At 48.5% G+C, this 20,251-nt stretch overlaps 1 protein-coding gene across 1 annotated transcript in view; it reads right to left on the minus strand.

The window, feature by feature from the left end:
• The window catches only part of TG (thyroglobulin), a 242,487-nt gene extending 223,242 nt beyond the window's left edge, over nucleotides 1-19,245 (minus strand). The window contains exons 1-10 of the mRNA XM_067711217.1: nucleotides 18,837-19,245; nucleotides 17,735-17,843; nucleotides 16,327-16,424; nucleotides 14,987-15,190; nucleotides 14,463-14,622; nucleotides 8,609-8,715; nucleotides 7,992-8,135; nucleotides 7,616-7,801; nucleotides 1,670-2,770; nucleotides 220-807 (exon numbers count right to left, since the gene is read on the minus strand). Of these exons, the coding sequence (XP_067567318.1) occupies nucleotides 220-807; nucleotides 1,670-2,770; nucleotides 7,616-7,801; nucleotides 7,992-8,135; nucleotides 8,609-8,715; nucleotides 14,463-14,622; nucleotides 14,987-15,190; nucleotides 16,327-16,424; nucleotides 17,735-17,843; nucleotides 18,837-18,903 (2,764 nt within the window). The 5' untranslated portion in view covers nucleotides 18,904-19,245. The remainder of the gene's footprint in view (nucleotides 1-219; nucleotides 808-1,669; nucleotides 2,771-7,615; nucleotides 7,802-7,991; nucleotides 8,136-8,608; nucleotides 8,716-14,462; nucleotides 14,623-14,986; nucleotides 15,191-16,326; nucleotides 16,425-17,734; nucleotides 17,844-18,836) is intronic.
• Between the last annotated feature and the right edge of the window lie 1,006 nt (nucleotides 19,246-20,251).

Genomic DNA, 20,251 nt, shown 5'->3' on the forward strand with positions numbered 1-20,251 from the left:
CCCTCCAGAACTGTGAGAAACAAATGTCTGTTGGTTGAGCCCCTCAGTCTGCTACTCTGTTACAGCCTCCTGAGCTGACTAATACATTCAGTTTTCTCAGTCATACGTTGAAGGGATGTACCTGGCCTTCTCTACACTCCATTCCAGCTTTGACAATACACTCCCACCAGATACCCATTTTTAAAACCCACAAATTCAGCTCTTCGTGGTTTAACTCACATGCTGGGACCTTGCCGGGCTCGGTCCGGGTTCCTTCCAGCTTTTGACCAGCCTCATCCACACACCAGCAGCTCCGGAGGTCGAAGTGGGCCAGTGGCGTGCTAAAGTCTGAGTAGGGCCCTGGGTATCGGCTGAGCTGGCCGTTTAGGATCTGCCAGAAGACGGAGGGCTCCAGAAGGATGTTCCCTCCGGGCTGGGTCAGGTTCCCTTCCAACACTGCCAGCGGGACATCTTGGACTGACGAGTATCTTGCCAGCCCTGGGAAGATGTCTTGTTGGCCAGTCTCATACAGACTTTGAATAAAGAGACGGAAGTTTCTGGAAGCCACTTCTCTGTAGCTCCTGACCTTCATTAGCAGCTCTGCAGGGCTCAGCTCCTGGCCACCACGGTTCTGAGCTCGCCACTGTTCATACCACTCAAAGGCCTGCTCGGGGGGCCCGTCACATTGCACGCGTCTCCACTGCCCGCTGGCACTGCACTGCGGGATATAGATGCTGGAGAGGGTGGGCAGCATGCTGGGATTAGAGACCAGGGCCCGCACCGTCCCAAGGAAGGCGCGCTCAGCCAGTAACTGACAGGGTGTGGGGCCTGGGGAGGAACAAAGCACAGGTACGTCAGGTTAAGAAGTTTAATAAGCCCCGAAGACCGAGATGGAAGACCTTAACTGTCCAAACTCTATCTAACACCTTATACAACCATAGAGATGCCATCAACCTTAAATTTGTAAGTATCATCCAGAAAGAGAACATCCCCATCACTAAATGAACACGGTTGAGACCAGCTGTTGTCAGCACGGCAGACACGTACGTGGCAGTTCCTTAAGGCCGAATAAATCTCCCTATTCACTCCTTAGAATGGTAAACATTATCAAGACCTTTCTGGACAATTTTTAAATCAGCCAGCATAATTTTTTTTTTTTTTTTTTTGCGGTACGCGGGCCTCTCATTGTTGTGGCCTCTCCCGTTGCAGAGCACAGGCTCCGACGCGCAGGCTCAGCAGCCATGGCTCACGGGCCCAGCCGCTCCGCGGCATGTGGGATCTTCCCGGACCGGGGCACAAACCCGTGTCCCCTGCATCGGCAGGCGGACCCTCAACCACTGTGCCACCAGGGAAGCCCGCCAGCATAATACTTAAAATGGATAAACAACAAGGACCTACTGTATAGCACAGGGAACTCTGCTCAATATTAAGTAACAACCTAAACGGGAAAAGAATCTGAAAAAAGAATAGATATATGTATATGTGCAACTGCATCACTTTGCTGAACATCTGAAACTATCACAACATTGTTAATCAACTGTACTCCGATATAAAATTAAATGTTAAAAAAGAAAACAGCCAGCATGTTTTGCCATAACGGAAGTTGGGGCTTTAGCTACAGCGGTAAGGCACTGAGTCAGGGGCCCAGGGGAGAATCAGAGTCTGCAGATCGAATACCCGACAGACTTACATTGCTTGGGTTCTCCAAGTTCACTTTGAGTTCCGGGAACAGGCTGACCCTCGGCGTCCACACAGTAACACTCTGAGTTGAAGCACTGGACAGGGAGGAAGTGCCCCTCACTGGTACAAGAAGGGACAAACAGGCTGGACCCGGCAGGCTGGCTACCCAAGAGGCTTTGCATGCGCATCCTTTGCTTTTCACACTCTGTGGGGCACTTCGGTTGTCCACCTCTGACCCTGGAGCCAGCAAGTTCTTGGCCCTGGGCATCCACGCACCAGCATTCTCCAGCAAAGCACTGGACCTCCTTGTAGCTCCCTTCTGCAGTGCATGATGGGACAAAAAGGCTGCCAGGTGTCTGCCCACAGCCCTGGGAGCTAAGCACCATTTCCATCACGTCACCTAAATCCTTTGCTTTGTCCTCTGGCACAGAAATAGCATGCTGCAAGAAGAGAAGGAATTCTGGAAGCTCCAGGAGGGAAGAAAGGAATTTCATGGCATTTTGATTCTCTTGTAAGTTGATTTCAAAGCCAAAGCTGCCCACAACTGGCTTATTCATAGCAGCACCTCTCTTCAAGGCTTCAGGGGCTTCCCTGGCAGGATTTGAATCCAGTCCCACGGAGAAGGGCTTGGCTGGATCTGCTAGTGCCCATCCATTTTGGAAGCCTGGGAGACCAAGTTGCTGGAAAAGGTGACTGAAATTAAACGTACCTCTTGGGCCCAGGGCTCCAGACAAGTTAAACTGGATGACATTCTCCAAAAATCTCCCTCCAAAGAGGTTTTGCTGGAGTCGCTTTGGGTTGGTGGTGAACTGCAGGGCAAGACGGGCCAGCTCTTGGGAGGGAAGAATCCCTCTGATGGCTTCTTTGAGGAGACTTTCTAGGGCAGCAAACCGTGTATCCTGCCCTTGTACCATTGGGTGGAGAATCCCAGAATCCACAAAGAGCTCCTTGATCAAGGAGGGGCAGGATGAGGCAAATCCAGTGACTCTCTGAGAGCCCGGTCCTTCCTCGGGAGCCAGGAACAAGTCATGCCGGCTGAAGTAGCCCGAGGGCCCAAAGCGGAGTCTGGAAATGGCCCGCCGCCTCTCAGAGGGACAGGACTGGTCTTCAGCTGCAGGAGAAATGCAAACAGAGATGCAAACAGAGAAATGGTTTTACTATCACCAGTAACCCTGACACAAGGCCTCAGATCTTTCTGGTAGTGAGATGAAAAAAGTCAGTCAGGGACCGAATTCACACCTCTTGCTTCTCTGTATCTTTGTATTAACACTTTCTTCCTTCCCCCTGAGCAGAACCCGTGGCTCCCATCTTGGGGAGTAAGGACTCCAGGTGACTTGACTTTCTCTCCTAGATTTCATTACAGGGTGACCTCCCCCTCAGGCTGGGCTCAGAGACACCAGCTCACTTTCTGGAACGTTGACCACACATTCACCACCATGAATGGTGTCTCTTCACCAGGTGTCCTGCCTCGCCCAATATTCAAGTCCACCTGGAACCTCAGAATGTGATCTCACTTGGAATGAGCATCTCTGCAGATGTCATTAGTTAAGATGAGGTCATACTGGATTAGGGTGGGCCCTAAATCCAATGACTGATGTCCTTAAAAAATGCCATGTTACAGAGAAGATACACGGGGAAGAAAAACACAGGAAGATGGATGCAGAGGCAAGAGTGAGGCAGCTATAAGCCAATGAATGCCAATGATTGCCAGCAAACATCAGAAGCTAGGAAGGGGCACGGAAGGAGTCTACTCTGGAGCCTTCCGAGGGAGCGCGGCCCTGCTGACACCTTGATTTCAGACTTTTGGCCTGCAGGACTGTGAGAGAATAAACGTCTGTTATTTTAAGCCACCCAGTTTGTGGTCATTTCTTACGGCCCCCCTAGGAAACTACTATACCAACAAATTCCTATTTGTTTTTAATGAAATGTTGTTTTCCAGTATTCTCCTACTGGAATTCTTAATGGCCTTTAATGCTTCATCATATGCTCTTCATGTGGCTTCCAATTCCTCCTTGTGGGTCATTTCATCTAGGCTAACTCGTTTGTAGTCTGTTTGAGGATAAGAACCATACTTTAAGTGCTATTGGTATTTCCCATAATTAGAAATATTTTCCTATGTTTCAACATATTGATACAGTATTTAGGAATTATGATATTTCCCATAATATAATACAATAATGCCCACTCAGCAAACACACTTAGCACATTCTCCCAGGCTTCTTGACCTTCCCTTGAAATTATTAATTAGATAGTATTAACTCAGTTAACTCAATATATGTGTGGTCAGGTCATTCTATCTGAATATCCTAAGTTGACTGTCATCCCATTCAGAGAGAAGATTTTAAATTCAAACTCCGATTGTCTCAGTCACATAGGTGGAAGGGAGAGAGCTCCATTTTTCTCCATAAAACCATAAATCTTAGAAGTCCTTTGCGATCCACCCACCCGCAACTTTTCCAAATAATTCTTTTCCCTCAATTCACATGGGTGCCAAAAAGGAAGTCAGCCAATTTTCCTCTGTAACCAGGCAATAAAGAGCTGGAACTTGCGGTCAGAGAGAGTGAGAAAGACTGGCAACATCTGAACACATAACACATCCGTCCGTGAGGCCACAGCTTCCTCTAATGGATATTACAGCAAGGTATGGAAGAAATCAAGCTCACGGCTCGGCTTACTCTCTTTCCAAATTAAGAGCATATTGTGTCCATTCATTTGTTATGTAGAGTTACCAAGGCAAAAAAAAAAAAAAAGAAAATTCAGATATTCGTTCCATTTGGCATTTGTTTCCATGGAAACAGGACTGATACACCAGAGAGAAAAAGTAAAAAAATATATATGATCCATGCATTTGGAAGTACTTTTGGTTTTAATTTGGAAGACCACAGTTCTTCATTTTTACCTGGAAATTGGAGGGCACAATATTCTCTGGGTTTTAATAGAACCAAAGTGTAATTGTAAAACTATCTTCAAGGCAGAGCTTCAGAATGTTCTTTTTCTACATCCTCACACTTAGCAGATAGGATGGTACCCAATACTGTGCCAAGAACTCAAAATGTTAAGTTGGAGAAATCAACTGGTTTACCAGGAAGTATTGAAAGAACATTAACACATGTCTATTTTGAGCCTCTAAAAAGACTGTACTCCTCCTTCACTGTTTCAGATCTTGCCCAGGCCATCCAGTTCACCTAAACTGGAAGCCTGCAAGTGCTCCTGGATTCCTCCCGCTCCACCGCTAACACCTTTCAGGGTCTCACTGCAAGGTGGAACAGTCTTTTTTTTTTAAGATTTTCTTTTTTTGATGTGGACCATTTTTAACATCTTTATTGAATTTGTTACAATATTGCTTCTGTTTTACGTTTTGGTTTTTTGGCCACGAGGCATGTGGGATCTCAGCTCCCCGACCAGGGATCGAACTCACACCCCCTGCATTGGAAGGCGAAGTCCTAACCAGTGGACCGCCAGGGAAGTCCCTGGAATGGAGTCTTACTGGGATGCCTGGTGACATATCTCAAGTCCACACCCTCTTCCACAGCCCACTACTTCTACTTCAGTATTGCTTCCTGTCCTGGGCTGAATAGGCTCCCCAGAACTCATGTCCTTCCTGGAACCTCAGATGTGATCTTCTTTCGAAACGGGGTCATTGTAGATGTAATGAGTTAAGATGGGGTCCTACTGGAGTAGGCTCTACTACTCTAGAGTGCTCTTAATTATAGGATTAAGTGGGCTCTTAATCCTATACAACTAGTGTCGTTACAAGAAGAGGAGATGAGATACAGAGGCAGACACACAGGGAGACAGCCATGTGACAACAGAGGCAGAGTGTGGAGTTATGCAGTCACGAGCCAAGGAACACCAAAGACTGTTGGCGTACAAAAGAATGAAACAATGCCATTTGCAGCAACATGGATGGACCTAGAGATTATCATACTGAGTGAAGTAAGTCAGACAGAGAAAGACAAATATCGTATGATATTGCTTATATGTGGAATCTAAAACAAGGGTACAAATGAACTTACCTACAAAACAGAAATAGAGTCACAGATGTAGAAAACAAATTTATGGTTACCAGGGGGTAAGGGTGGGGAGGGACAAATTGGGAGTTTGGGATCGACATATACACACTACTATGTATAAAATAGGTAACTAATAAGGACCTACTGTATAGCACAGGGAACTCTACTCAGTAGTCTGTAATGGCCTATATGGAAAAGAATCTAAGAAAGAGTGTATATGTATATGTATATGTATAACTGATTCACTTTGCTGTACACCTGAAACTAACACAGCATTGTAAATCAACTGTACTCCAATAAAAATTAAAAAATAAAACAATTACGTTTCTGTCTAAAAACACAAAGATTGTTGGCGACTATCACAAACCAGGAAGAGGCAAGGAAGGATTCTCCCCTGAAGCCTTGAGAGCGAGCATGGCCCTGCTGACACCTTGATTTTAGACTTCTAGCCTTTAGAACTGTGCAAGAATAGATTTCTGTTGTTCTAAGCCACTCAGTTTGTGGTCATCTGTTACAGCCACGCCAGGAAAGTAACATAGGCCCCTTATCTCTCTTCAGGACACTGCAATGACCTTCAAACGCCCCACTACCTGCAGCTTGATGCTCCTGTACAATCTGTCCTCCAAAATGCCTGGGCTGTCTTTCCTACACACCAACCCCACACAGCACTCTCCAGCTTAAAAACCCTCAACAGCTCCTCTGACCCTCCAGGATGAAGCCCCCAAGCCTTTGCTTTGCTATGAAGGACCTTACTACCCCTGCCTTTCAGAGTTCCCCACCCCAAACATACTCCAACATGCTTTTTCTCTATCCTTCTCGCGGATTCACTGTTCATTAGCTCACCAATGCCTATTACAGATCTTCCTCCACTGTGGCGGGGTGACATCCTGATAAACCCATCGTAAGCAGAAAATATCATGAAGTCGAAAACGCATTGAATATCCAACATTGTAGCTTAGCCTCGCCTACCTTAAATGTACTCAGAACACTTACATTAGCGTACAGTTGGGTAAAATCATCTTAACACGAAGCCCATTTTATAATAAAGTGCTGAATATCTCATGTAAGTATTTTTTTTTTTTTTGGCCTCACCGTGATGCTTGCAGGATCTTGGTTCCCCGACCAGGATTTGAACATGGGCCCCGGCAGTGAAAGTGCCAAGTCCTAACCACTAGATGGCCAGGGAATTCCCTCATGCAATTTATTGGATACTGTACTGAAAGGGAAAGACAGCATAGCTGTCTGGGTACAGAATGGTCATAAGTGTATGGGTTACAATCGAGTGGCTAATGGGGGGAGCTGCGGCTCACTGCCGTTGCCCATCATCACGAGAAAGTTTCATACCGCATATCTCTAGGCCGGGAAATGATCGAGATTCAAAGCACTGTTTCTACTGAATGTGTATCATTTTCGCACCATTGCAAAGTCAAAAAATTGTAAGTCAAACCATCATAAGTTGGGACCCTTTCGTATTTATATCCTTATAATTTTGTTTCTCCTGCTCTTTGTAGAGAGAACACCTCTCTTTATTTTCCTCCTTCAGGAAACATCTTTATTTTAGAAGATGTTCAACAAGTGTCACCTCTTCCATGAAGCCTTCCTGGATATTTCCTTGTCATACATGCTGCGAGATAGGATTGACCCGGTTCTGCTCTGTGCTCCTTCAGCTATCAGCACACACTTCTCTCATGGCACGTGTACACTTAATTCTTCTACTATTCTCTGAGCTCCCTGAGGAAGCAACCATGCCTGATGCAGGACAAGAAATGTGCTGGAAATTAATGATGATAAACAGGTTTGCATCATGTTGAACCTGAAAGGCCTGTGGGGGCACCCTCAGGAGGCAGTGGAATTAATGGGTTATGAAGAGGTCCATCTGGAGAGACACTTAAAGTCACATAACCTGACGAGAACAAGAAAGGAGGCCTGGAGAGGACACCCACCACAGGACGGAGGCTCCCCTTGACGCCGCGTCCCCTGGATCTCCCGTCCCTGGGCGTCCACACACCAGCACGGTCCATCCCTCTGGCACTGTACCGCCTGGTACTCCCCATCTGGGCGGCAGCTCGGAGCGTAGGGGTGACCGAAGCTGGTGGCTGTAAACCGCTCCACTTCACATTTCGTGGGGCCTACAAGAGATCCGCGTGGTAAAGGAAAGGACAGTTGGTGTGTTTACAGCGTGCGTTCTGGGCGCTGGTAAGACTGTTTCAATCACTGCACCCACTTTGCTGGGACAGCCACAGAGACTGCAGCGACTTGAAACCCGAGTGGTTTTCTCCTAGCAGAAACACACACATCTGCCGTCGGCTTAGTACTTACATCGGAATCTGCCAGAGATGACTAGCTGCACCGCTAGGAACCGTCTCTGCAGTATTCGGTACAGGGTGGTCTCAGTGAAGGTGGAAGCAAGGTCCAGGCCAGCAAAAACGGTGTCGTAAATTTCATCGAGTAGCAGCTCCAAACCTGAGCCAAGACAGCAAGCGTTTGGAGGGATGGGTTCATTCAGACAGGAGGCCCTGACCTCGCTGCGTAAACAGATACGAAGAGGCCAGAGCCTCCACTGGCATCATTGTGCTTTGGGTCTGAACAAGGCTTTAATGGTTTTCAAAGTCAGGGCGGCTGTGTATGGTTGCACAGTTTGTTCACAGCACAAGGGAGCACAGCTGAGAGAGTGAGAGATTGCAGTCCATCCTGGGTCCTACTTGCCACGCTTGGAGCTGCATCTGCGCAGGGGAGGGGTGGGTCGGGGCAGGGGCTGGGCACCTCTTTCCAGTGTGTGCAAAGGCACCACGTAGACTAGCAGCAGCTGTGTTTAAAGGACCACCCCTGAAAGTTTGCGAAGGCCACGCCCTCCTCCATATCCAGGGCAGCCCAGCCGCTGTTTCTGATTGACAGGGAGTGACATTTAGGCTCTCGGGTCTGGCGAATGCGCTTACCTGTCTCAGCCAGCTCCCGCCCTTGGCTGTCCACACAGTGACAATACCCAGACACCTCCGGAAACCTTCTGCGAAAGGAACTGAAGGTCACAAATGCATCTGGGAACCTAAGAGACAATGGATTTATGACCACCGTTTCATAAAAAGCAAGTCATCATGAGCTCTTCCTGTAGAAATAAATTAATGTGGCCTCATTTCATCTGGGGAAAAGAAATGGCTGCTTCTTTATTTCATGCCATTTGCTCCATGCTTCCTGCAGTAAATGTATTTTTTTTTTTTTTCTAAATCGGTTGTCCTTGGCCAGAGCGAGGCTGGACCTGTGAAAATAAAGCTGTGCTTGGCTGTCATCCACTAATTAGCATTTTTCTCACTCGTGGCATTTGACCAATTTATGCCCAAGCGTGTGTCTCATAGGACCAGGCAGAAAACAGTTAATGAGCATTGCATTAACAAGTTCCTTTACCAGAATATAACCCTAGAGACTAAGGGCCAAGTGTGCTTTACAGACATATGGTACACATTGTAGATGATCTCATTTGGGGAGATCAGACGACTTCAGATCCCTTTACAACTTTTCAAGAGCTTGAAAGGAAGCCAGATTCCAGGATAGGAAATTCTTATGTAGGCCATTTCCCAGTCCCACAGTTGAAAAAAACACCAAATCAATGTGACGTCACTAACAAGGACTATACATCCCTTGCCATAAATTGAGGAAAAGGATGCCTAAATCCTGCCTGACCCGGCAATTGCTAAAGGGAGCTAATTGGCTGGGCTCCCCATCCTGGAAGTAATATGAAGCCCAGGTGAGAGACGTAAAGCTGTATCAGGAGTTCTTCCCACGGGCAATGACATAGCAACCAGAGAGGATTTGTTCATGTTTATGCAACACTGAGAGATTTATTGTATGCCCTATATAGCAAGTCTATGAAACCAAGTATAGTATGTTTCTACCTACATCTGGAAATATATCCCCAACCAATAAGTTAGCAGAAAAGCAGCTCTCTGCACAGATAGGTCTACTGCTGTGTAATATAGTCTAGCAAAATGTTGAAAACAACCTTAATGTCCAAAGATATGAAAATTAAAAGTGAATTATAGTAAACCCCCCAAACAAATGCATGCATAACATTATGTAAAAAGCGTAGAATACAAAATGGCATGTACATATACTACAATTGCTCCTATGCACATGAACCAGTATTGGAAGGGAATATATTTGCAGGAACTGCTCAGAGCCTGAACACAGGGTGCACGAGTATTAGTTAATCTGAATGTAAATGAATGCACAAAACAAGACCTATGAACGCACTGTAGAATTATGGATTTTTTCCATGTTGTTGGTCTATGACTATGTGTATGTGAGTTAAATTAAAAAGAATGTTACACTAAGTGAGTTGAATAAAAGAAACTAAAAACTCACTTGGCCCAGTTGCTCCCACTGACAGGAGGTATATGACAGAAGTTCATTCATTGGAACATGGGACAATTCAATTACAAAAGTGCTAATAATAGTAGCATAATTACTTCCATTTATTGAACACTAATCTGTAGAAGACAACCTGCAAAATGTTTAATATATGTTGACTCATTTAATTCATTTAACCCTCCTAAAAGGCAGGTGGTATTTTTTTCATGCCCATTTTAGAGGTTAAAAAAGTGAGGTGTATTGGCCATGGGTCTTGAACCAGTGGTGGGAACGGGGGTTCAAATCCAGGGCTTCACCACCACGTGATCTCTGCTAATGGTGTTACGCAGTGTGTTTGGCTGTACCCAGTTCCTGCCCCATATCCTGAGAGGCAGTCCTCTGTTTTGACACTCTTCTTTCTAGGCTGGACACTGAGCTTTTCCTGGCATCTAATAGACAGTGATGGGTCACTCAGCTGGCCCGAGGTTCTGAAGCCCATTCCAGCATGAGGCACGGGAAGTTTAAATCACTCCAGTCCCACATTCCACCAATTCAACCCAGAGACCCATCTCAACCTTCAACTAATGGAAAAGGATGCTTCCCTTTCTTTGGATTTTATCAGGATGAGAATAAAAGAGTCCTCAAGAAGGAAAATTGTAGTGGAGGGGAAAATGATGGCGTTTCTGCTTTTATGTTCAGATTGTGGCCAACACAGAGTTAGAGAAATCACAAATGAGGCTCCGTGCGATACAAAATGTCAGGCCCTGCCAGGCGTCCGGTCCTGCTCACCTGCAGGGTAGGATTCGTGCCCCTGGACCCAGGGAGCCAACACCCCCTACTCAGTCAGATGCTCCAACCCTCTCCCAGATAGCCCCTCCAGACATCTCGCCATTGATGAAGACTAGCAGAGCCCTCCTCAGAGTCAAGCGCTGTGACTCCCACAGTGCCTGGGGCACTGCAGACACTGCAGAGGGTCCTGTGAGGGTAACAGGTGATGAGTCCACGAGGATGTCTCCACACACAGTCGCTCACACGTTCAGGTAACGAGGCCCCTTTACCACATGTTATGACGCATCTGCTCCTTCCCCCTGGATCACCTGTATCGCATGGGTTGCCAAGGCATTTGAAGAAGTTTGAACGAGCTCAGTCACTAAGGACGAGAACTGATAAAGAAACCAACTGAATTTAATTCGGGTCACTAAAGCCTTGATAATGGCATCGGCTCTTAAGCCCTTTACTACAATCTGCTTTGCCAGAATACGCTTCCCTAGTTAGTGGTTAGGTAAGGGCAATGTGAAAGGTGGGGGAGGGGCCAGAAGGACTAGCAAAGCTCACTCCATCACGTCACCCCATCATGACATGTTCTTTTGGTCACCGGCCAAACAAGTGTAGTTAACAGCTGCCTTTTTCAAGAGGCAAAAGGACCTGCCTTAAATGGGCAAATGCTGTGGCCAAGTTCAAGTGTAAATCATCACCCAGCACATCAAGAACCCACAACAAACAGGTTGGCAAATGAGGCTTCCAGGCTCCCTGTGGCCCCATGGAAACAGGTCAACTGCCTCACGCCACTTCTCCATGTGAATTTCCCATAGAAATCGCCTCAGATTCAACATGCCAAAAGCAAATTTGTGACTTTTCCTTTCCAGACTCTTCCTGTACCATCCATCCAGAAACCAGACCTTGGAGTCCTCCTTAACGTTTTCTCTCCCTCGCCTCCCATATATGTTCCTTCACCAAGTTCCATGGAGTCTACCAAGTCAATATTTGTCCAATCCCACTCCATCTCACCATGGTCCTCTCCATCACCTGCTCTGGTCCAAGTTGACAGCACCTCTCACCTGGACTCGTACGGTAGCCTCCGAACTTGTAGAGTCACCCCCAGGCACCCATTCTGCTCTTCCCTGACCCCAGTCCATTCTTTTCAAAATCCAAGTCTCATGGTTAATAAGATATACCCAACTCCCACTCAGGCTTAAAATTCTTGATGCAGTATTGGGGACGTACTGAAACTAAAAATTACTCCTTGTTTATGTGAAATTCAAATATCACTGGCCATCCGGTATTTTTTCAACTGGCGACCCTAGGTGTTATATCTAGACTCTCCACGTAGCCTCCGTGGCTCCTGACACTTTGCCCCAGTGGAGTCACTGGGGCTGGCACTGCCCAGGTCTGCTTATCAGAAAATTCCTGAATATGGCTGGGCTTCCAGTAACCAGCCACCTGACCCTTCCCATGACCTTCTTAAATCAGAATTCGCTCAGAGACATGCTTGCTTACATAAAAGAAAGGCTCCCATTTCAAGGGTAAACTTTTTTTGTTCCTTAACAATGGATGCTTAGTCCTGAATGTTTGCCTTTAACTCGACTGCCCTCTGGTGGAAGCAGCTATGAATTGTGCCTCAAGCCGGCACCTGCAAGAAGTTCTTTGATGACTGTAGGCCTACTGTATGCAAGGCTCTGTGCTCTATGCTGTGGGAAACAGAGATGAACTGAGGTTTTGTGGGATGGTAAAAGGAGACAGACAGCTCTGGGACCCACCAACTGTGATTCCTAGGCTAGGGTCCTTAACTTCTGTGCTTCAGATTCCCCATTGTGTGCCAGAGACCATCAGTTCCAATTATTTTTGTAAATATTGAAGTAAATGAAAGGATCTCAAATTCCCTGTATATAGTGAACATCCAGTTGAACTTGAACTGAGCACACGTTGGTTTGTATCAATGAGCATCAGTAAATCAGGCTGTTTGCAGATTCCTATGTGCACACGGGCAGGCCTTGTGGGGCGGGGAGGGGAATGTAACCTACATTTGCTGAATGTAACCTACATTTGCTGAAGCTGGTGATCTTCCTCACAGATGCATAATAATTTACAATTTTCGCAGTGGTTTCACAGACAAGGGCTCAGCATATCTTCACCGTGACCTAATGAGCCAGTGTTGTCCTTACAGATGGGGACACTGAGGCTCAGAGAAGTAAGTGACCAGGTCACTTTGCCAGCAGTGACAGAGTCAGAATGAGGGTCACAGGGCAAATGCTATGGGGCCAGGCGGGTAATGCAAACAGATGGAGCAGAGGTATATGGCAGCAGGACACGGAGAGACCCAGAGCAGCGGCGGGGGGCAGCGCTCAGTCCAAAGAGAACCAGCTTCTTGGTGCCATGCGACAATGCATGTAGCCCTCACCCTTGTTCTTCAGAATCAGGAATTCAGAATTTTGTGTGTTATGTAGAACATATAAAATTGCTGATGTTCAACTATTTTTACCTACACAAACGGAAATTTCACAGGATTCTACTTAAAATCCCCCAGTTTTTAAAACACTATGCAGCTCAAAAGAGACTTATCTCTGGGACAGTTCTTGGTCACAGGCTTTTATCTGTGACCTCTCCCGGCACATCCCTCTCTCTCATAGGGAAAGAAACTTGTTGTTTTGAAAGCCAGCCACATAAAGGCTCAGGTTCTCCAAGAGAATTCCTATCAGTATTCACAGACTAATATTCTTATTTATTTTCACTCAGAATGTTTCAATTATATCTGAAGTCTGTGCGAGCCCTTTACAGTAATAGAGTAGCCATCTTGAATAACCAGAAGCTATCCAGTTATTTGGGCCAAGATCTATGATGCACCTCCCTTTTCATATTTGTTATTTAAATCTTTAAACTCATTGATAAGTGCAAACATACATGCAATTTATAAAAACGGTCCACGTTTTTTACGGAGCCATCATTTTTCCTTTTCCGCTGGTTCCCTTCTCCACAGCAACCTGACCCTCAAGGCGGCTGTGATAACCACACAGTATGTGCTCATTCATGTTTTTCTCTGCACCCACCTAATCCTATATGGACACAAGCACGATCACATAATATGAACGTAATATAGAATCATATATGCACATGAAGGGACCTGTCTGATGTTTGTTTTCTAAAAATTAAATCCTCTTACATGATCTGTACCTTGTGTATCGTATTATCTTAATGGGCTGCAGAATCCTCTCCGAATCAACTGGAATTGTTGATTTGCATTTTTTTTTAAAAGGCTGCAGAAATATTTATGGCAGGTACACATTTATCCAGCCATCCACCTTGGGTTGTCAGCCACTTTGTTCCCAGTTTTTGGCTACAATAAACAACAATGCAGTAGACATCCCAGAACGTACATCTTCACATTGTGGTGTTTTCATCTCCACGGGCTGGCCGGACCAGAAGGTTCGCCTGTTTTTAATCTGAATGGCTATTGCCAGCCCGCTCTGTGGGGAATGCTGTAGCCCTTCAGTCCGTCACAGCAAAGGAGCGTGAGGCCTCTGTCCGTTCCCACGGGCTGCGTGTCTCACACACACACACGCGCGTGAGCACGCGCGCGTCCCAGCATACAGTCCCAAAGCGAGCGGGAGCTTTGGCAGGAGATGGGAAGGGATGGCCCGTGACGAGCACGCTCAGGGGCCCAGCAGCCCTTACCTGTTGTAGCTGTGGACCAAGTCGAAGATCATCATGTCCGTGGTGTTGACGAACTTGCACTGCACAGACATGAAGGCTCCGTCTGGAGAACACTGGGGCGGGGACTTGTCCCCCACCCCATGGAGGAGACGGCGATTTCTTATCTCACAGCTCCCTGGACCTAAACATTTCCAAGAAAACAATTTTTAATTCTCCCATACAAGGAGGTGTGTATGCTTCTGCAGTGGAGGTGCATGGGTTCATACTACACTCGTGACAGCATCCCAAACAGGGACTAAGGCCTGGGACAGGAGATGCTCCTTGAAATCCTACTTACTCTTCTAATGATCAGCCGGTGAATGTTGCTGTCCACCACATGGAACTATCAGAAGGAATAAAACCTTCCTAAAATCCCTTCCTTCTCTGTGTCGAGGGCCAGGTCCTCTGCCTTTTCTCGGGGAGCCCTGACCCCGTTTTGGTTCCGATATGGGAGGCCGCCCACAGCCTCCACCTCCTCATGGGGTGCTGGTGCCGCTGGGACTTACATCGTGTCGGCCTCCCTCGCTGGCGGGTCCCGTACACCTCCATCCCTTCCATGTCCACACACCAGCACTGCTCCCGTCGCAGGTCGCACTGCACGGGCTCGTAATCCCCCGAATCCTGACACTGAGGGAGGTAGGATGTGGCCGTGCTGTTGATGTAGCTGCTCAGTAAGATCTGCTGCTTCTGCAGCTGGCAGAACGACAGACCTGTGGCAACAAAGAGTGGCGTCAGAGCAGGACAGCAGGGACGACGTAGGGGTCGTAACCCAGGAGGACCCTTCTCCCTCCCCAGAGGTGGGAAGGCAGGGCAGTCCTCCCCACAGCCCATGGGTGCTTGATGAGCTGGCAACAGCCTCAGGACCAGCGTTCCAACTGCCCAACTCTGTATCCCAGGATTTCTCCTGACATCCTGCGGACCGAACTTGGAAGGGCAGATTTCATCGTGTCCCATGGGCCCCCGGGACACCCCACAGCCCTGCCACTGCAGAGGTGCAGTGTGAATGGAGTACAGGCTGGCTGTTGACAGCTTGTCTGAATTCAACTTTCCCCGCACACTTGCTGTGTGACCTTGAGGAAGTCTGTCACCTCTCTGTGCCCCACTCATGTTATCTACAGAATTAAAATACAACTGCCTTCTTCAGGTGCATGAGGACTAGTGACGTTAGTGATTACTGCTCCTACTGAATACCTACTGTGGGCCGGGTGTCTTATGTGCATTTTAAATCCTCTCAACCATCACAGTTGATCCTATAGCAGATACTATATTCTTGTTACAGACAAGGAACAAGAACTCAGTGAGAGCATGGGACCCAGCAGCATGCTGGCCCCCAAAACCAGTGCCCAAAACAGAGCTTTGCTCCATTAAAGGATACGTGGTTCCAAGCTCAGTTTCACAATTTTAAGATGACCAGTGTAAACTGACCTTTGTTTTAGGCTGAACTGTGACATGCTTTAAATGGGGACTGGGCTTTCTCTGACTACTCATCGTAACAACCATTTTAACAGGAAAGTTTTCACCTCAGTCTCAAATTTTAGAAACACCCCAGGTGAAAGAACACTTCCTGTGCACGTGGCTGCTTTCTGGTTTCAGAGACCTTTGATGTCTGCTCCCTGTTGCTTCCTTCTTAGCACCAGGCACCGAGCCTGGCACATGGGGGAATTCAGAGGCGATAGCTAAACAAATGACTTGTCAAGTTGATTTTCACAGCAGTCCTGTAGGAGATAGGGTCGAATTCAAAGGGGAAGATCCAGCAGCCCATGGGGAGACTCACCCTTGACACACCCAAGCCTAGTGCTCTACCCAGGATGTGAGTTGTCCCCAGCGGGTCCCCCCGCCAACTTACAGGATGCAGGCCGCCCAGGCTGCCGGCTGCCGGGCACTTCCCTGCCGTCGGCGTCCACACACCAGCAGGAGCCTCCATCCTTCCCGCACTGGACAGTCCTGGGGGCAGGAGACACAGTCAGGTAGGTATCTTTCTTCTTCCTTTCCATCCCTCCAAGCTTTAATTCATTTAAACTGGGAAGAGATTGGTGTGGAGCAGGGCAGGTGACTAGAGAAAGGGAAAGCGCTGACACCTGTGACAGCCCCGCACATTCATTCTCCACCAGGCCAGTCTGCCAGCCCTGTAGCAAAGGCCACCCTGGTGTCCACGCTCCTGCCCCATGGAGGCTGCAGGGGGTAAAGGTGCCCCTTACGTGGACCAGAAGTGGGCAGACAGTGGCCTGGGTTATGGTTACTCAGGAAGCGCTCCATGGGTCTCCAAGGGGAAGTGATGGCTAAACTGAGGCGGAGGGGCGGACAGGGTTATACCAGGGGCCTAAGAAGGTAAAAGGTGTTCCAGGTAAAGAGAACTTCGTATGCAAAACCTTCTGAGGAGGAGCAGGGCTGGCTTGAACCTGCACGTGGCCAGGAAAGAGACACGAGAACAGCTAGATACTGATTAAATAAGGCGGCAAAGGTGAACCATCCTCCTAACCCCTCTGCTCCAGAATTCCCAGAGCTCCAAGCAGGGACTGGCCTTTGCACTGGCCTTCGCTCTCGAGAGTAGGTAAGCGCTTCGTTAGGCACACAAAGCAAGCTTGTGAATAAAATGGAGCTGGGGTGGGGGGTGACGGATGTCTCAGGGATGTTTCCCAGAACACAGCCCTAGAGACGGAGTTCCCCTTGTTCAAACGTGGCTGGAACAGCGTGGGGAAAGTGAAACACATGCAAAGGGTTCCTGTGTGTTATCACTCCACTCTCCCGGGAGAGAGTCCCGGGCCCCAAGTTCTTGTGAGGGCAGCCAAAAACCCCTTTCAGAGAAGAGCCCAGTGGGGAGACAGCGTCATGCAGCCCAGAGGGCCGAACTCAGCACAGCTTGGAGGCAGCCACTGACCTGAGTTCAGAGGCCCCTGCTTCCCTCCACCTCTGACTCATCAAGAGGATGCAGGGAGGAGAAGAGGCACCAAAGCATCCGTCATGTGATCTCCCCACCCGGGCGCCCCTTATTAAAGTAAAGCTTTGGCAGGAAAGGAGGGGGCATCCTTGGTTCTGGCTGGAATGGAGCATGGGTTGGGGCACTCTGGGTCAGATGACTCAGTGTTGATTAGTCTGAGGATCTGAGTGGCAGGCACCCTCCAGGTGACAGTAGCCACATCTCACGTTCAAGGAGGAGAGTAAAGGGAGGGTGGGAAGGGTGGACGGGGGACAGGAATGAGATGTGCTTTAAGGCCTCCAAGGCCCCTGAGTCCACATGGCTGGAGTCGCCTTACTGGAAGCTGCCATCCTCAGCGCACTGGGGAACGTAGTCTGCTCCCTTCAGAAAGGCCGCCTCCCTCTGCTGCTCACACGGACGGAGAGGCTGGGCGTCCACCTGGTACTCTGCACAAAGGAAGTGATTCATCAGAGAGGAGTTGCTGGTCTGGATTCCAGTAAGAGAGACGGGCTCCCTAAAGGCACAGATGCTCTTCCGGGTTTTATTTCCAGCACCGTCATCAAGTATGTTCTAACTTGCAATTTTGCAGCTACTCACACTTTTTCCAAGTATGACATTGGCTCCCGTAATCCCCTGGGAGGCATTATCTCCACCTTACCCATGTGGCCCTAAGACTTGGGCAGGGAATGTCCTCTGTTCAAGATCATACAGCTGGCAGGAGAAGGATTCAAAGTGAACCCTTGGACTGCACGTTCCCCCAGCGAGCAGCTGGGTCAGGTCAGAACACCATAAAGGAGATGCTCTTGAATTTACCAAGGCACTCCCTGCGGACAGAGCACCTTCCTGGTCCCGCATGGGAATACAAAATAACTCCCATGTGTCTTATTTTCCATGGAGAATGTGTGTAACATGCAGGAGCTTATGCAGAAATCAGTCACAAGTGCTTACTTTCCCAGCGAGGAAGCAAGCTGAGACTTATCCGAAGTCACAGGCTAAGTGGCTGAGCCGCAGCTAGAACTTAGGTCTATTTCATGCCACCAGTAGATTTGTGTTTTTCACTACCTGCTATTTCTCAAATATCCCACACGGATAACCTAGTACTTGAGATCTCTAAGAGAATAAAAAAAAACAACAGCAATGCCAAAATTTGCCAACAGGGTGGGGTGGGGGAGAGCTAGAATCCGACGAGGAATATCTGGTTTCCCATCTCCTCTCCGCAAATCACTGACTCCGTGACCTCAGACCATCCAGTTTCCCTCTCAAGACCCTTTGTCTCTTCATCTGAAAAGGGAAGAGCAAGTAACTGAACTCGGGACACTGTGAGGATTAAATGAGATCACAGAGGTTCCAAGGCCCTGGGGCAAATCCTGGCTAACAAGGGGCTGGCCTGAGAGCTCCCTCCTGACCCAACGCTCCATGGCCTCAGGCTCGGAACTCACCAAAGCTGTTGGCTGACACCAAGCAGGCTGAGCCCAGCAAACTGAAGACCGCCAGGGCCAGGGCCATTTTCCTGGGCCCTTCCAGGCACGAAGAGGTAGAAGCCGCTGCCTCCTTGGGCTCTGGCCAGGGAGCCTTTATAGAGCTGACGGGGGTGCCCCCAGCCCACCCGCCACTGGCGCTCAGTGAAGCAGCGCTGCCCTGTTTTCTCTGCTGGCCACGAGGAGGTCCTCCACCTGCGTCTGCTCCCTCTGAGGACACTCATGTGGCCAGTGGGCGATGAGAATCTTGTGCAGCTGTCGGGGAGGAGAACTGGGGGGCATGGCTTCAAAATTCATCTTCAGGGGTAAAGGCCAAAGCTCTGCGGCTTTCTGGGCAACGGGCTCAGGCCCACCATGAAGGAAAGGCAACCCCGCCTCCCTTCCCCCTCCTTCCTTCCTCCTTCCTTCCTCTCTCCCTCCCTCCCTTCCTTCTTTCCTTCCAACAATGTTTCTTTAGAGCCCAAAAGTGTAGCAGACAGTATTCTAGGCAATGAGGATATGGCAGAGGACAAAAAAGGCAGAACCATTAATACAGACTGTACGAATTTTAGTGAGAGAAGCCAGACACACGCACACACACATTCATATTCATATTTATCCTCCTCTCCCTTCTGTCCCAGGACTTCGGACGTCGCCAACCAAAAAAGAGCAGGAACTGTGTCTTGCACATGAAGCCTGCACATCAGTGTGTTTTCTCCGTTTGCTTCTCCACCGGAAGGGGTAGGGGATGGAGGCTCCCTCCACAGGTGCTCAGAAGGAAGCGTGGGCAGGTCTTGAAGAGCACTTGGCCGTGGGGTCAGGGAGATAACTAACAACGAGACTTAGATTTCAGGCAAAGGTGATTTGAGGAGGTGTGTTCGCATTTACTGGAAAATTAGAACTCCCCCCGTGTGGCCCCTTGCTATCCCCATTACACGGGGTAGTTCTACACATGCTATGGAGACCCTATAACAATATAATAAGCGTAGCCTTCTGCAGCCCCTGCCATCTCTCCAGGTCCAGGTGTTCTAAAGCAGACGAGTTTTCTAAAACATTGAAATCACGGTTAGAGGTCTACCAGAAACCCCACTCACCATGCTTCCTACCACCCCCAACACGCATGCACGGACCTTGCACAGGTCAGCCTGTGTGCTGAGTCATTCTCGCTGGTCTGGCCTCTGGCAAGCAACAGAGTGGAGTCAATGAGGGTGAAAGCGTGTAGCCAGTGAGCCAGAGCCACATGGGCTTCCTTCAGAGTCAGCATGACGCATACCTGGAAGGAGAGGTGCTTCTCTCCACCCAAGCGATGGAGCGGTAAGCTTGGAGAGAACCACACCAAGACGCTGCCTCCTCACCATGAAAACCCCTTTCTCATGATGACTCAGCTCCTTGTCACT

The sequence above is a fragment of the Pseudorca crassidens genome, chromosome 17 (assembly GCF_039906515.1).
Source record: "Pseudorca crassidens isolate mPseCra1 chromosome 17, mPseCra1.hap1, whole genome shotgun sequence".
In the NCBI taxonomy this organism is placed as follows: domain Eukaryota; kingdom Metazoa; phylum Chordata; class Mammalia; order Artiodactyla; family Delphinidae; genus Pseudorca; species Pseudorca crassidens.